Source organism: Mytilus californianus, unplaced genomic scaffold (genome assembly GCF_021869535.1).
Source record: "Mytilus californianus isolate M0D057914Y unplaced genomic scaffold, xbMytCali1.0.p SCAF_2, whole genome shotgun sequence".
Classification (NCBI taxonomy): Eukaryota; Metazoa; Mollusca; class Bivalvia; order Mytilida; family Mytilidae; genus Mytilus; species Mytilus californianus.
Genome location: NW_026262668.1, coordinates 126,434,982 through 126,451,463, shown reverse-complemented (window position 1 = coordinate 126,451,463; position 16,482 = coordinate 126,434,982). Strand labels below are relative to the sequence as shown.

The window sequence follows — 16,482 nt, the reverse complement described above, 5'->3', positions numbered from 1 at the left end:
CATACTAAATATTTGTAATAATTATTACATACATGTAGCGTTTGTGTTACAGATAGCATTGACAACATTGACGTGAAGTGTAATACACAAACACAGCGTACGGTATGTGTATTGTAAAAGAGTGTTTATTACAGAAAGAGATTTTATTACAAATATTGAGTTTCCAGACAAAATGTATGCATTGCTTAAATGGGTTTTCTTAACAACTATATATAACGTTAAAGAGACACCATGATGTTACCCTAGTACCTTCTCTCGTGACCTCATTTACAGATTGTTGTTCACCTGATATCTAATTTATTCATAACCTTTAAACATTATACCCCAATGCATCAACTTCAAGGGTTGTTTGACGAGTAATATGAGATTATACTGAAAAGTTATAAAATGTTTATAACGTATCTCCTTATTTATATATCGTATTGTTTATCCAGGTGAAACTTTTAAAACTTTTCATTCAAACGTCATTGGATTTAGTATTTACAAAGAAGGTAGGTTCTTACCTACTTCATGTGAAATATTTATTGTGGTTTGCAAACATTTGCAAAATATCATTGATTTTATGATGATTGTGGTAAAGTGTTCAACGTCTAGTGGCAAATATAACATTCATACTCTCCGAGCCGTCTTTTCTTTTCTCTTACTCCTAAATGCCGCGTGGTAAGCGAATGAGTAGCAAATATTTTTTTCAATTCTTTAGATCACATCCAGTATTTGAAGGGGTTCGTTTTGCTCTATCAGTTTCTCCCGACTTAAGTGTTTTGAATGTCGCCTTGGTATTTGCCGCTTCTTTTTTTTTTTTAGCTTGACATAACTGGTGATCAAACCCACGTGCGACCTCTCGCATTCGAGGTGAGCACGCTACAACGGGGTCGTCGTAACAGTCTTGTTTTCTCACGACCACTTATGTATCATCTTTCAACAATCATTAAAATTCCAAAAGACACACATCTTGTACAGACTTCGATGATAGTATACATTCTACTGTTTTGAGAATTAATTTCTACAGTATAGACCTATATCTTTTATAATTTTATGTAGTAAATGTTTAAATGTTATCAATAAAACCATGAATAAGTGGAGTGTCATTAAAAAGTAATAAAAGAAGGTGGTATACATCAATGCGACAACAAGAAACGACACAAATAGCCAAATGACCTCTTAGACTAGATGTCCACACAATCTTTTAAATTAGACAGTTGTCTATACAATATGTGAAGATGTAAGTCGTCTCTAGTCTACCAAGAAGGGATTTTAATTAAAAAGGAGATCAAAGATCTATCAGCAACATCAAATTCTCTAAAATGCAAAACAAAAATCATTAAGATGTGACATAAGACAACTAATGACGAGGTTCCTGACGTGAGATAGCTGACAAATCATGACATAAGACATTTCCTGACGATGTTCCTGGCGTGAGATAGCTGGTAAATCATGTCATTAGACAACTACTGACGAGGGACCTGACGTGAGATAGCTGGCAAATCATGTCATAAGACAACTGCTGACGAGGGACCTGACGTGAGATAGCTGGCAAATCTTGTCATAAGACAACTACTGACGAAGGACCTGACGTGAGATAGCTGACAAATCATGACATAAGACATTTCCTGACGATGTTCCTGACGTGAGATAGCGGGCAAATCATGTCATTAGACAACTAATGACGAGGGACCTGACGTGAGATAGCTGGTAAATTATGTCTTAAGACAACAACTAATGACGATGTTCCTGACGTGAGATAACTGGCAAATTATGTCATAAGACAACTACTGACGAGGGACCTGACGTGAGATAGCTGGCAAATCATGTCATAAGACATTAACTGACGAGGTTCCTGAAGTTGTTTAGTATTTGCTAGTCATCTTTCAATGTATTGATTTTTCTGTTTTTTTTTTCCTTCTGTTTTCAACGTAAAATATATCCATGTTGTCATTTAAACAGATCTATATTAAGGTCAATCAAATCATGATGGCGACCGTAAAAAACTATCTATCTTTAACTTTATCATTAAGAAACCTTGGTTCAATAGCTTCTTTGTTAGCAGCAACACCCTATCAAGGATACCATGATAGGAAACACAAGCTCTGCAATATCGTATCAAATGGGAGATATTTAATCCATATGCAGATGTTTATGGAATTTTTCAACATAGAAATGGAAAGTCCCCAATTAGAAATTTGAAATAATCTGTTTTGTCAAAACTTGCTTTCTATCATTGAAATTTTACTTTAATGATAAACTAAATTATTAATTACAATCTTATATGCTCACAAACATTAATTTTGAATTTCTTTTGTTGTATTAATATCCGGTATTTGAGTTTATATAAAGATAAGAAGATGTGGTATGCATGTTTCAACTCAAGAACTCTAACGCAAAGAGAGATGACGGGTATATATTTCAATGAAACAACAACCCAACAACACAAAAAAAAATCATCACCACATTCATGTTAATTTACATTGAAACAATTTGTGTTTTTTAAAAAGCAGGGATAGAGACATGTTCTCGCATTTTACAATAATGATCTATAATTAGTTAATATGCATTCTCTATTTTCGACAAGATGCATGTAAGCAATCACTTCAAACTAAAATTAGTGAACGAAGAGATACATTTGAAATTATAAGAATTAAACATTATTTCCAGAATTGATAGACGTGTAAACTAAGATTTATAATCATATTTCACTCCGAACTATGAAGGTACTCAGTTGTCAGAGTAAAGCGTACATTAATCAATTATATAGGAATATCATATTATACATGCTGATAAGCTAGGAAGCATCTTTGTTTGACATATCACTGAAAGGGCAGACATCAAACACTATCATATATCTGTCCTGTTTTGGATAATAGAATGTACCTCAGTGAAAAAAAAAATATTAGATAAGATAAAAAGTAATACATTTTAGAATGAACCCTGCAGAGCTATAAAGCAAGGTACATATTTTCAATGGAAAATAGCTTTGGGGTAAAACACTTTGAAAACAAACCAGTATCTGTTCTTTTTGTTAAATCTTTTAAACGCAATATGATCTCATAAATGTAACCCTGTGACATATCCATAATTTATAACTACTCGGCCACCATGAAGTCTTTAATTGTATAGTAATACCGGAGTCTAGTTTATATGTACACAGAAACTATAGCATATAAGGTTTCAATTTGAATTTATCAACAAACAAACACATCCATTCCATATAGGTTACAATGTACCAAATAGTGGTACATGAATGCTGCCATTTAAAAAGGAACTTTATATAGAGATAAAAATAATTGTGATTGCTTGTTATTTAATTTTCCCCTGAATAGCATTATGACTAAGGTTTCATGCAAGCACAATTTGTCCTCAAAAGTATACATGTTATATAAGGATGAAACCTTGTCAATATGGAAACAAAAGAGAGGGCGAAAGATACCAAAGGAACATCCAAACTCATACATCGAAAACAAACTGACAACGCCATGGCAAAAAACGAAAAAAGACCAAAAGACAAGGAAAGGTATACAAAACACAACATAGAAACTTGGCCTCAATCATCATTGGTGTATCTAGTTTTACAAATGTGTTCAATGATTCCACCCGATGGCCGCCAATCTAAAAATATAAAAAAGGAGTAAAACATGCAAGTATTGTTTAATATCTTGAAAACTGTAATAGGTAGAGAAAATCTAGACTAGGTTAGTTTTTGATTTCTTGTCGTTAAATGACAATTTTCATCAATTTCTTCTGCATTTTGCCTAAACTATATATAGAACATAGAGTGAAACTGTTCATGGCAAAAAAGATAAGAAAAATAAGATCTAGAAATAAATCGAACATTATAAGAGTTATGGCCTTAGAATTACGTTCTATATGAAAAAAAAACAATATCAGATAAAGATAAACTATAAAAAACAAAAGTTATAAGGAAGGGAGATCTACAAATAAGTCAACAAGGTCACCCTTTTTGTGTTTTTGTGGAAATTATATGATATAGAGAGAGACTCATAATTGCAAAAACTTATCAGCAAATTCTACAAATAAGTCATCAGGGTAGAAATTGCCAGTCGATTCTTTATAGGAGTTATTGTCCTTAAATTATGATTTTTTTTCCTTTAAAATTTTAATGGATAGACAAAAACTTACAGCAAAAATGATAGCAAGACAAGATTTTGGCCTACACATTTTCCATTCATCACAAAAACTCTTATTGCATTGTTTCTATTTTATGCAAAAATGCCAAAAGGAGCGAAACAGGCTTCTTGGCCAATCATTAATGAACATCATTTATTAATAAAAGGAACATCCACTCGTAAATCGAAAAAAAAATGACAACGCCATGACAAAAAACGAAAAAGGACCAAAATACAAACAACAGTATACAAAATACAAAAAACATTCATTTATCAATTCATGATTTTAATTAACTTTTATATATTCTGGTTCTCAAATATGGAACAGTTTACCAAATGAAATAAAGATGAGTAATACACTTGTATCTTTTAAAGCAAAATATTACAATTTTTTCATGAAGAAGGCAGATTAATATGCTTTATATAAAATTGTATATTGTGTATATATCATTATAATATTGTACGTATTTTATGTATATTTTATTATTATTTTGAGGACTCTCAGGAAGATTAGTTTTAACTAATGGAATTATCCTCTTGAAATAAAGAACACTTATTTATTTATTTTTGACCAAAATTGTGATAAATTTCCTGCGATATTGCTTTACTTTCGTCAAATAAAATATAATAATTATATATTCATATCCAATCATGGTAGGTATATAATAATTATATATCCAAGATCAATCATGGTAGGTATATTAAAATGCAAATAAAAAGTTCAGTTTATTTTGTTGAATACAATAACTATGTAAGGCAATACAATAAAATTATTAAAGCTTCGTGTGAAAACTTCTTGTGGGTAAATTGTGCAGTAGATGGCAGTAGATGTCAGAGTCCTCATTACTGCTGAATAGGTCAAAACATTTAATGCTTCAAAATATGTAATTGTTTTAAAAGTAGTTCACACGAATACAGTAATGACATAATTTCTTCATCTTTTAACATTTGACTTATTGTATACCATTGATTGTCATTTTGTAAAGATGTGCTATTTTGTTAGGTAATGGGCATACCTTTGTTTCAGTCCAATACAGAACGACAATGGCAATACATATACCCGGACTAATAGGTATCATTGTCTTCTACCTTCTCATTCTTGTTATTGGAATAATCGCTGGCAGAAAGAAGAACAAGAATGGCGATTCCGATGAGATGTTAGTCGCTGGAAGAAATCTAGGGTTCTTTGTTGCGGTCATGACGAATACAGGTGACATAAAGTTTTCAAATTATTTTTCTGTTTGTGCATTTTTAATCATCAGCATATCTTTTATCTCTAGTAATGTTTATAAACATGAAGCAAAACATTTGAAACCAAATTGAGAATCATTATTATCGTATGTTATTAAACTGATACATTCTTTGCAATTTAAAAAAAAATGGGAATGAATTAAACATACTAGGCTTCCTTAAACGACAAAAATAATGTCTGTATCATACACTACATGACTGCCGACGTCGCTGATTATGAACCTTTAAGTTTCACAAAATATTTTCAATTTTTAGAAAGTTGTAAGTGTTTGTTGAATGGGTTGATGATCTTTTTATTATTTGTTTTTGGCTTTGAACTATATAGATTTCAGTAACTGCGATTTCTCTTAGATCTGTACTTTGTATCTTTTTTGTTGTTGTTGCATGGGGATGTATAAATATCCTGCCACAGCCGGTCTGTGTTTTTGTTAGATGTTTTTCTACTTTGTATCGATCTGCTGAGTTAAGCCTTTTTCAAATAATTTTTATAGTTTGTTCTTATGTTGTGCTCTAACACCACTGTCCAAGATTAGGGGAGGGTTGAGCGCTCACAAACATGTTCAACCCCGCGACATTCTTTGTGTGCCTGTCCCAAGTCAGGAGCCTTTTATAGCCGACTATACGGTGTGCGTTTTTCTCATTGTTGAAGCCGTACGTACGGTTGCCTATAATTGCTTACATCCACTTCATTTGACCTTTGGTGGATGGTTGTCTCATTGAAAATCATACCACATCTCCTATTTTTTATATTTCTGCAAAAACAATACCTGTTTCATATGATAATGATAAAAAAATGCGTTTTTGTGTATATTTTGAATGATTAGAGTAATTTCAAAACACTATTTCACGTTCTAAACTTTTGATATCAGAGTTCTTCACGAAAATCGTCATACTATGATAAAACTATCACGATTTTAGGCAAAAAAATATCATGTTAAACTTTTCTTATCATATGTCTGTAGATAATTATTACTTATTTATTAAAAAAAATTACTAATTCATTGACAGCAACAATGGTTGGAGGTGCTTACATTAACGGAACAGCGGAAGTTATGGGTCGAGACGGGTTAGTTTGGTGTTTTGCACCTGTTGGCTTTAACATAGGAATCATAATTGGTAATTGGTAATAGTCTTTTAAAATGATATATGTGTTTGTTATTTGCTATGAACATTTCCATGTTTATTACAGCATGTATATTAGAATTATTTGGAGAGGTTTTACTGTCTAAATTATTTAAGTTTCTGTGATGTAGAAAATCACGAAAACCTACCATATGCAGCATCACGTTGTCACGTATGCTTTTGATGTGTTTTTATTCTGCATGATTTCTGCTGAGAGAAAAAAACCACTTAAGCCCATATAATTTCCTATCATAAAAACAGAAACGTACAAATATCTTAGGACAGGTTTTCGAGAAATTTATAGTGAAAACCAATGCACATTTTTGACGTTGTGTGATATATATAATACATTTACAGATATATTTTTAAAACTAAGGTAGATAATATTTCAGCATGGATAATGAATTCTACTTCATATCTAGATATTCAGATGCAGTTCTTCGAGTTTTGAATGCATACAAAATTTCATCTTGAAATTTGAATTATTGCTCAATGACGTATTCCTTGCTTAAAACAATGGGCAAAAAAACCACTTGGTGAGTCCGAAGCGCTTTTCTGGATTTACTTTCATGAGGAAATCTCAAACACAAACGTTTGAAAGCCAATGATGTTTAAATACTTGAATTCCTGAAGAATGATATGACCAAACGGTTACCAAAAGAATAGCAAAATCCACATAAGATCAAATTTGTCTAAGAGAGGTGATCCTTAGTTTTTTAATACTAGTAATTTCTTAATGACAACGGAGATATTAAAACGGTTGTATTATAATTGGTACCGTTACTGTAATTATAAATTATGCCATAGCGAAAACATTAGCTACTGAACTGTTAATATCTTCGGCGACTAGCAATCCACCAGCACCGGTATCGACCCAGTCCTAGAAAAGGAAAATAGCATACAACAAATGTAATGAACTTTATAAATTTAGTAAATGTTAATATAGTCTTACTACTAACATTCAACTCTAAGATGAAAACCCTCACATATATCATTTGATACATATTTTTTTAAAAAGGGTAACACAAGATTTTTAAAAATGCTCGAACGTAGAAAGAATGAAGACGAAAGACAAAGATGGTATAATGTGAAACTTGGCATTTCTCAGAACTACATGTAATAATCATATTCTTATCTCGAGTTTTTAAAGTCGAAAAACTAACAATACTCTTATGACATTTCATTATCGCCTTAAATCTTGATTTTTTCCTGTTTTAAGCGGCCTTGTTTTATGCCCCAAAAGCAAGAGAGAAGAAGTATACAACAATATTCGACTTATTGCAAGAAAAATATGGAAAGAGAATCGGTGGACTACTTTTTATTAACGAATTATTGGCTGATGTATTTTGGGAATCTGCGATACTCTCTGCTTTAGGTATATTACTTACATAATAGATATAATCCTTAAGTGTTACATGTATCATCGGAATGTCGTATAATTATAATAAAATTGAATTTTTCTATTTACATGTTCCTTGTGAAAAAATAAAGTTTTGAAATAAACTGAAAATATTTTTTTTTAAATTAGGATAACAGCTTTGTTTTTGACTTCCCAATCTTTTTAATTTTGTTTGTACCCGAAGAAGGCCACTCATTGTGTGGCCCGTTAGAGATAGAACACATATCCCCCTCCATAATTAAGACATACACCAGAGTTACAAACGGACGCTGATAACACGTATATATTCAAAAAATGTTTCCTATCAAACTGTCTGTTGCTTTTCAAATAATCAGTTTCAGACCACTTGTTAAAAAAAATAACTGCCTAAAAATGTTTTTCTGACTTAGTCTTAACTATTTCTTGTTTTGCTTAAATGAAGTTGTTTCGGTTGCGAATGGGGATATCGCTGCTTTTTTACATTATATTGACAGATACGACTTTACATATATATATAACAACGTTCAAATCTATGATTGCGTTGGATTATAACCGCAATTATCAGACGTGTGCATGCAAAAAAAATTTCTTGGTAGAGGGGTCTAAATACAGCACAAACAACATTTTCCAAAAGACCAAACAAGTGAAAAAGTATATTTTAGCAAAACGCATTTGACTAGCAGGTCGAACAACGGATGTTCTTAAACCCTGCTGACTGCCATTGCGATTGCCAAATAAACGGATCACCAGATGTAACAAAATGGATCTTAATCATTAATTTAATACCAAACAGAAAACAAAAAACTTGCGGAAAAGATGGTATACCGCAAACATGAGGTGCAAAAATTTGTACACCATATCCGGATTTCGACAATTAATGTATATATATATATATAAACAAGTCTAAATTGAAAACAACGTTCAAACCTATGATTGCGTTGGATAATAACAACAATTTTTATACATATATACTTGGTGTAGAGTTTTGAAAATTTAGATGATTGTTTTATACAGGTTCGACTTTACATATAATACTTGGTATAAATATGTCGACGGCTGTTGTTGTGTCAGCTTGTGTGGCAGTGTTTTATACCTTTTTTGGAGGATTGTATTCTGTTGCATATACAGATGTAGCTCAACTTTTTCTTATATCTCTTGGACTGGTATGTTGCTTATTTTAAAAACGTTTATACATTGAGTATGGCCTATAAAAGATATTTTTAATATATACTTATTCCTGAAAAGCTAACATCACCTACATTTTCGTAATTTTGTCGTACTTCATATTTGTAGGTGGAAAGGTTTAGCTAGCTATAAAACTAGGTTTAACCCACCACTTTCTTCGGAAAATGCATGTACCAAGTCAGAAATATGAGTTGTTGTCCGTTCGTTCAGTTGGTTGATAAAGTCTAACGTTTGATTTTATCAGTTTTTATGGACTTCGCCTTTTTTTTTATTATAACCAAACAAAATACCTTGAGTTTCAGTAACCGCGAGTATTCTTTGGTTTATAGTAATATATTATTGTTTGCTGTCCAATTGTCGTTTATACCTACATTGTTGAATTTAGCGAATTTCAGCTTTCGTTCTTATAAAGCTAGCTAGAGATCACAATTCTTATTATTCAAATTTATGTCGCTTCTGAAAATGGTGCATGACTAACTGCCACCGAAATACGAACCCCAAAAATAATAAATAGCACTATGCACCAGGGAAACAAAACATAATCAACAGGCGAAGAAAAAACGACCTGTTTATCATAAATTTGGTGCTGTCTCTTTAACCTATGCATCACATCTCCTTTAATCCATATACTTACCTAAATGAACAAATATTATCAAGTCAAAAAGTTTTGTCCTAATTCATTCAAATACAAAATGAGGAGTTCTTAGCGCTTTTCTTGATTTACCTTCATCAGGAACGCTGAAACCCAGACATTTGAAAGCCAAGAGTGTATAAGAACCTGAACACGTAAAGAGCTCTATGGCCAAAAGGGACATAAAAAGAATAGCCAGATCTATCTATGGATAAATTTGCCTGAGGGAGATTAAACCTTATTTTCTTTATAATTTCTAAAATTAAAAAAAAAGGAGCTACATTAGAAAATGTTTGTGGCAATCGTCACGTGACTTTGATCTAAATTGAAGGATCGGAATGCAAGAAATGTTTCAATATATGTAAGTAATACATTTACTTTATATAATATTCCAGATTTTAATAATACCATTTGCTTGGACAAACCCTGCTGTTGATATGAGCAGAATAAAGGACAACTGGAAAGGAACTTTGGAACCAAAGTTTATAGGTGTTTATATAGATATGTGGTTAATAACCATTGGCGGATGTTTCACCTGGCAGGTAAAAATAAATAAGAAAAACATGTATATGTGATATACATAAACAGATAAATTTTGCAATAGGAAGGGCAAAATTAAAGAAATTTTTATCATGTTAGATTTTTACATAAACATGACTTACATATAATAAACCTTTATAGAATAAATGTAACATGCCTTCTTTATTATATTCCGATATTATAGGCATTCTATCAGCGTGTACTTGCATGTAGAACTACTAGAATGGCAAGAGATTCCGTGTTAGTCAGCTCGTTCTTGGCTTTATTTATGGGTGTACCGCCAGCTATTGCAGGTGTTATTGGAGCCGCTACAGGTTTGTTTCTGTATATTTTGTACTCTAGGGTTTGAAAGTTTAATGACAATAAAAAGAGAGAAGATTTTTTGACATAAAAAAGTAAAAAGCCACGTATCAAGCTATGTATAAGTTGTACCTTTGTCCGCGATGCTGTCTTTCCAAATAAAACTGTTGACCGAAGTTATTTACTGTTCATGCACACACTGTGCTGATTTTGGTATGTTGTAAATATCGGCTTGCTATACATCTATTTTTGCATTTATTACGAATCAATTTCTTCGAAGGAAATCAGCCCTTGAAATCAGGAGTTTCATTAAATACTACAGTTATATGTCCTTTCTTGCTGTAACTGCATTTATCTAGTTGATTTTTTTTATTTACTTGTAAACACGTAGCACGTATCTGCGGATCAAGTTTGTTCGTTTGTTCAGACGGTTTGGGCATTTTAAGGAATATTTTTATTTTAAGTCATATTTTTTAGTATGATTTTACAATATTCGTGTAAATTAATGTTTTTAGGACGCGCCATTGAAGTGTGCTCAAATTCCGAGAAGCATTGCAATACTTGAGAGAATTTCCCAAAATTGTAATTTTGCAGAATCTGATATTATGTACTTAAACTACATTGTATTTGAATACATACAAATGTATGTCTTGGATTTCACCGTCTTCAAATCGTGAAATTCAAACTTTTCCTTCGAAAGAAGATTAATAATTCGATAACCATTCAAAAACACATTAGATTCCTTGTAAGCAGAAATCATCTATCGAAGAAAATCATGATACATGTAGGAAACGCAATCCCTGTATTGTCGTATCGACATAATAATAATATGCTTGCAATCATCTCGTGTATCGCTATATGTTTAGTTATACTTAGATGCAGGTCAAAATATGAAAGCAGACCTAACAGTATCTATTGTATCGTGTATTTCAAGTTCCATGGGATAAATGCAATCACAGTAGTCACAAAAAAGATATTCAGTGAAAGGACATCATCATATGTTTAGCGGAAGAAGAAGATAAAGGATAATACAAGCTTCTGTTTATAGTTCTTGAGAACACCATGTGTGATGCCATACGTAAGAAAGAATGTCGGTGAAAAAAGGAACATAGTTGGTTCCCATACAAATGCCAAGTGTCTTCATATCACCTCGGATAAATTATGACGTTATGAATGGTTTAACGCCGGCACATGGTGACCTCCTATGGATCCGTATGGGGTCAGTAGATTTCATATGGGGTTCATGACATCACATTTACTATTTAAAGTGACGTCATGGATTATTTTTGTTTTGTATTTCGTTGCTTATTTTTATAAATAATTTAGCAGGAAAAGTCCAGTGTACGATAAATTCGTTATACGGTTCATTACTGACCCCTACGGATCCATAGAGGGTTAGTAAAATCCATTAGAGAGTAGGCGTAGGTACTTTAATTCAGTCACGGACTCGCGATGTCGCAGGTGTGTTCTATTTGTAACGAATATAACAGGAGGTGACATCATTCCCTTTTTCGTAATAACTTACGAGGAGATTTGTTTGTTTCTAATGTTACCGTTCCTTTTTACAGTACAATGTTAATGTTTTAACATCACATTGTTAAATCATACCATATACTTTGTGTTTTTGTAGAAATGAAAAGTTGGTGTTGTATAGAATTGTTCATTATATGTCAGGAGATAGTCAATTGTCATTTCTAATACAACTTTTCACTGTAAAACCCATTACGAATACAATATTTTTACATTATAGACTGGAATCAAACTATGTACAATGGAAACCCAGTATTGTCAACAGAAGAATGGAGTTATGTGTTACCTATGGTGCTAGCCTATCTTTGTCCGATGGTAGTATCAGTCTTTGGATTAGGGGCTATTAGTGCTGCTGTCATGTCGTCCGCAGATTCTATTGTTCTTGCAACTGGATCTGTCATCAGCCATAATTTATATAAAAACTGTTTCCGACCAAAGGTATGTTGGCAGAACATTATTTCGTTTTTATACAAATAAATAAAAAGATACCAAGAGTGGTTAATAAAATAGTATAGGTCAAAGATAGACAGACAAAACCATGATCAAAGGGGTAACAAAAAGACGCAATAGACAACCAATATGCTCCAAACATTACACCAAAAACTGAAATCTGAGCTACAGGAACCACAGTAAACATAAAACTATTGTTCCAGATTAACTAATACCAAGTGTTTAGACTAGACTGGAACTAAAATAATAACACATGACAATCGAATACATTGTGTATCACGTGAGACTTCTTTTTAAAGCAGCACAATTGTCAGTATGCCTGTTGTTTATTTCACAAATCTATATTGTTCAGAACATTTTTTTCTATAATTCTCTTTTTAGGCATCCCAGCGGGAATTAACTTGGGTCCTGAGAGTCAGTATTTTATTGACAGGAATTTTGGGAACGGTGATCGCTATTGTCGTTAAAAGTGTGTATGGTTTGTTTATTTTATGTGTGGACATTATGTATGTGATCCAAATGCCGGAGTTAACATGTGCATTATGGTTTGAAAAGGCAAACGGTTATGGTTCACTTGTAGGATTCGTTGTTGGTCTGATCCTACGCATACTTGGCGGGGAACCGATTTTATCATTCCCAGCAATCATCAAATATCCTTGGTATGATCCCGTAGATGGACAGCTATTTCCACATAAAACATTTGCAATGTTGTGTTGTGTAATAACAATTATAGCAGTTTCTCTTCTAACAGATTACGTTTTCACAAATAACAAGATTGATAAGAAATTTGATATCTTTAAATGCTTTCAAGAAAAGATTGAAGAAAAAGACGAATCTCAAAGCAATGCAGTTGAATTAAAATCAGATGAGTTTCCCGATGAAAAACAGGAAGAATCTGAGGCATTGTTTAAGACTTAGTGTCTAAATATTCACATAAAATCAAAATAAGCCTGTTATAAAGAGGGCGTGGATTTCATAATCAAACGTTCACAGTTACACGGTCCAAATATTTCTATCAGATATTTTTTTTTAAAATATGACAACGTTGTTCTTCTATTCACCATAATATTTTCTACAGGATAGAGAGCAATACAATACAAAAGTACCACAGTTACAACAGCTGAAGAATAGAGAACCATTCTAATTTTGACAATATATTTATATTCTCGGGTATATTATCTACATTATATATGCATGTACATATATAAATATATAATAAAATAGAAGAAATTGTAAAGTTTTGAAAAGTCAGGTCGGAAACCTAATTTTGTCACATCCACCCCTATGTGATGGTTATCGCAGCAACGTTCTAACCTCACAACATATAAGAGAAAACTGCAGTGTTTTGCAAGTAAATAAATAAATAAATATTCATCCATTTATTTATCATAATCTTGAACAAAACGAGATTAAAGTTATACGTAAATGAATCAGCAACCAAACCACACAAAACCAATAGAAATATGTTATGTATAGTGAGCGTGAACATCGGTATGCTGTTAAGCGTTTAAACCATATATTCTCTGTAGTTATTTTTAACATATTTATGCCTGAAGGTGAAAAGTAGCACCTAGGTTATTAGAAATAGGGATTGGTTAGCAAAATAACGTTTTTTTCAACACTTGTATCACGTGTACGAATAATTGACCAACGTTATAATATACAAAAATAAAAGTAAAATAACAAAAATACCGAACTCCAAGGATAGTTCAAAACGGAAAGTCCCTTATCAAATGGCAAAATCAAAAGCTCAAACACATCAAACGAATGGAAAACAACCATTCCTGACTCGGTAAAGGCATTTCCTTATGTAGAAAATGGTGGATTAAACCTCTCACTTGTATGACAGTCGCATAAAATTCCATTACATTGACAACAATGTGTGAACAAAACAAACAGACATAATTGGTAAAAATGTCAAAAATAGGGGTACAGTAATCAACAAATACATACTGTATGTATACAATGATGGCGGTAATTACGTTCATTCCACATGTCAGATCACTTATCATTGTCAACGAATTATCGCACGTACGAAATTACCATGCTTACACAGACGTTTTATCTTCAGTAAATTACATCGGTTTAAATATGATCAAATAATGGTCAATTATTGCAGTCGGTTATTATTTAACGAGTACAAAAGTAATGTGACATAATTCCGTATTTTTCGGTATTTAATGATGAACTGATTACAGTTTAATAGCATGGGAAATCTCAAATAATTTGCAAGTAATTTTATAAATTTATATAATTAATCGTTAATATGTCACCTATGACGGGTTAATCTTACGACTTTTACAATGAGAGAAAGAAATGGATTGATTGATTGATTAGTAGTTGTTTACGACACTTTAAACACTATTGTGCTATTTCGTGGCGGTCAGTTTTTATTGGTGGAGGAAGTCGGAGTGCGAGAGAAATGGAAACTTCAAGCATATTTCTGTTTATGCTTGCATGTTGACTAAAAGATTTTGAAACTTTTGGAAAAACATATCTTCAAAGGTTACATAAAACTTGAAGTTTTAATATCTTCGAAAGTTTTACGGACTCCACACAATTATACAAACCAAGATTTTTTTTATTTATCGTAATTTTACGCAAAATTTGACGAAGGGTAGAAGTTATGCAAATTGTTTACGATTATTTTATTAATGATTTATTATTGATTCATTAGTAAAATGTTTCGATTGTTTTTTCCGACTCCATTTTATCTGACTAAGAAATTGACCCAGACTATACTCAAAACTACTGTATGATTTATTATACACTATAAGTAAAGCCTCATTGAAATAACCCTTTCAAGGAACATTGATGAACTCTCAGTTTAAATATTCTGAAGATAAATTAAGAAAAAAAGGAATGCTTCTTTTTACAATTTTATCTGGGTGTAAATTAAAGCGTTGACCGAAGCACATTTTGTATGAAGTGCGGAAGCGCTTCATGTTAAAAATGTGCGCATGATCAACGCTTTTACAACTTTATTAAATTACAAAAAGAAGCATTCAATTCTTATAATTACATTTTTATGCTACTACCATGAAAACTCAAGATATATATATCAAGCTTTTCGTGTGTTCTTCAGTGCATTATTTGAAAATTGTCGCGGATTGCATGTGCAGTCAAGCTGTTGTACTCTATATGGAAATTAAATTATGATATTGGCGTGCCTCGCGATTGTTGTCAGCCAATTGAAATTACGGATGCTAATGAAACATGCATGTAATGTTATTATAAGGAAACTAAGATTCATTTAAAATTCCTTTTGGTCATATAGCACCTGAAGTATTTGTGTTTTTATACATCTTTTGGCTTTCGAATGTTTAGGTTTTAACGTTCCTGATGAAGGTAAATCAAGAAATTTAACGAGCTTCGGACTCATAAAATTTATCAAGTGTTTGTTTCCCCTTATCATTGATATAACAACTTGAGTAAAAGAAGCTGAGAATAAATACCACGTTCAGTGTACATTAAAGAACCCGAAAAACAACAACTTATAACAGGGATGTTTATATGGCTAACCAGTAGAAAAAGTTTATATAAAACACTACGCATTATTTTCTTGTTTTTCTCTGTGATAGATAAATTCTTCCATTTCTTGTTTTACTCAATTTCAGATCCTACGTTTAAAGTGTTATTTATATTTTAATTTTTAATTTCGTTATAGTTTTTTTATTGGATGGTACCCGAAGAGGTACCGACACGCTGGTAATAGATAAAACGTATGATATAACTATAATTTTAATCCTGCAGATGTCCGTATACCGTTTTGGTGTTCATGTCTGTTTTGTATGCTCCCGACGCTAGTCGAAGGGGGCATTAAGTGTTACCTTTGACCGTCCTTCCGTCCGTCCGATATGAGAAGTGAGTCACTTACCGTTCTAGAGTTATGCTCCTTTATAACTTGGAAAATGACAATTGTTTTCGTTTCCGCACTCTAACTTAAGTGGGAGGGGGTGTGGAGATTCTTGCCC

General features: G+C 32.2%; 1 protein-coding gene across 1 annotated transcript; it reads left to right on the top strand.

Annotated features, from left to right (window-relative positions):
• The first annotated feature begins 424 nt into the window (after positions 1-424).
• Positions 425-13,719, top strand: LOC127728834 (high-affinity choline transporter 1-like). The gene is made up of 9 exons (XM_052236433.1): positions 425-491; positions 5,149-5,331; positions 6,381-6,488; positions 7,714-7,869; positions 8,887-9,035; positions 10,084-10,230; positions 10,413-10,542; positions 12,279-12,496; positions 12,890-13,719. The coding sequence occupies exons 2-9, from the start codon at positions 5,166-5,168 to the stop codon at positions 13,424-13,426; spliced, it is 1,611 nt and encodes a 536-aa protein (XP_052092393.1). The 5' UTR covers positions 425-491; positions 5,149-5,165; the 3' UTR covers positions 13,427-13,719.
• The last annotated feature ends 2,763 nt before the right edge of the window (positions 13,720-16,482 follow it).

Coding starts and splice junctions, on each gene's coding strand:
- LOC127728834 (XM_052236433.1), top strand. CDS start 5,166: ATGGCAATACATATACCCGGACTAATAGGTATCATTGTCTTCTACCTT. Junction 9,036..10,083: donor TTCTTATATCTCTTGGACTG/GTATGTTGCTTA, acceptor ATAATATTCCAG/ATTTTAATAATACCATTTGC. Junction 10,231..10,412: donor GCGGATGTTTCACCTGGCAG/GTAAAAATAAAT, acceptor CCGATATTATAG/GCATTCTATCAGCGTGTACT.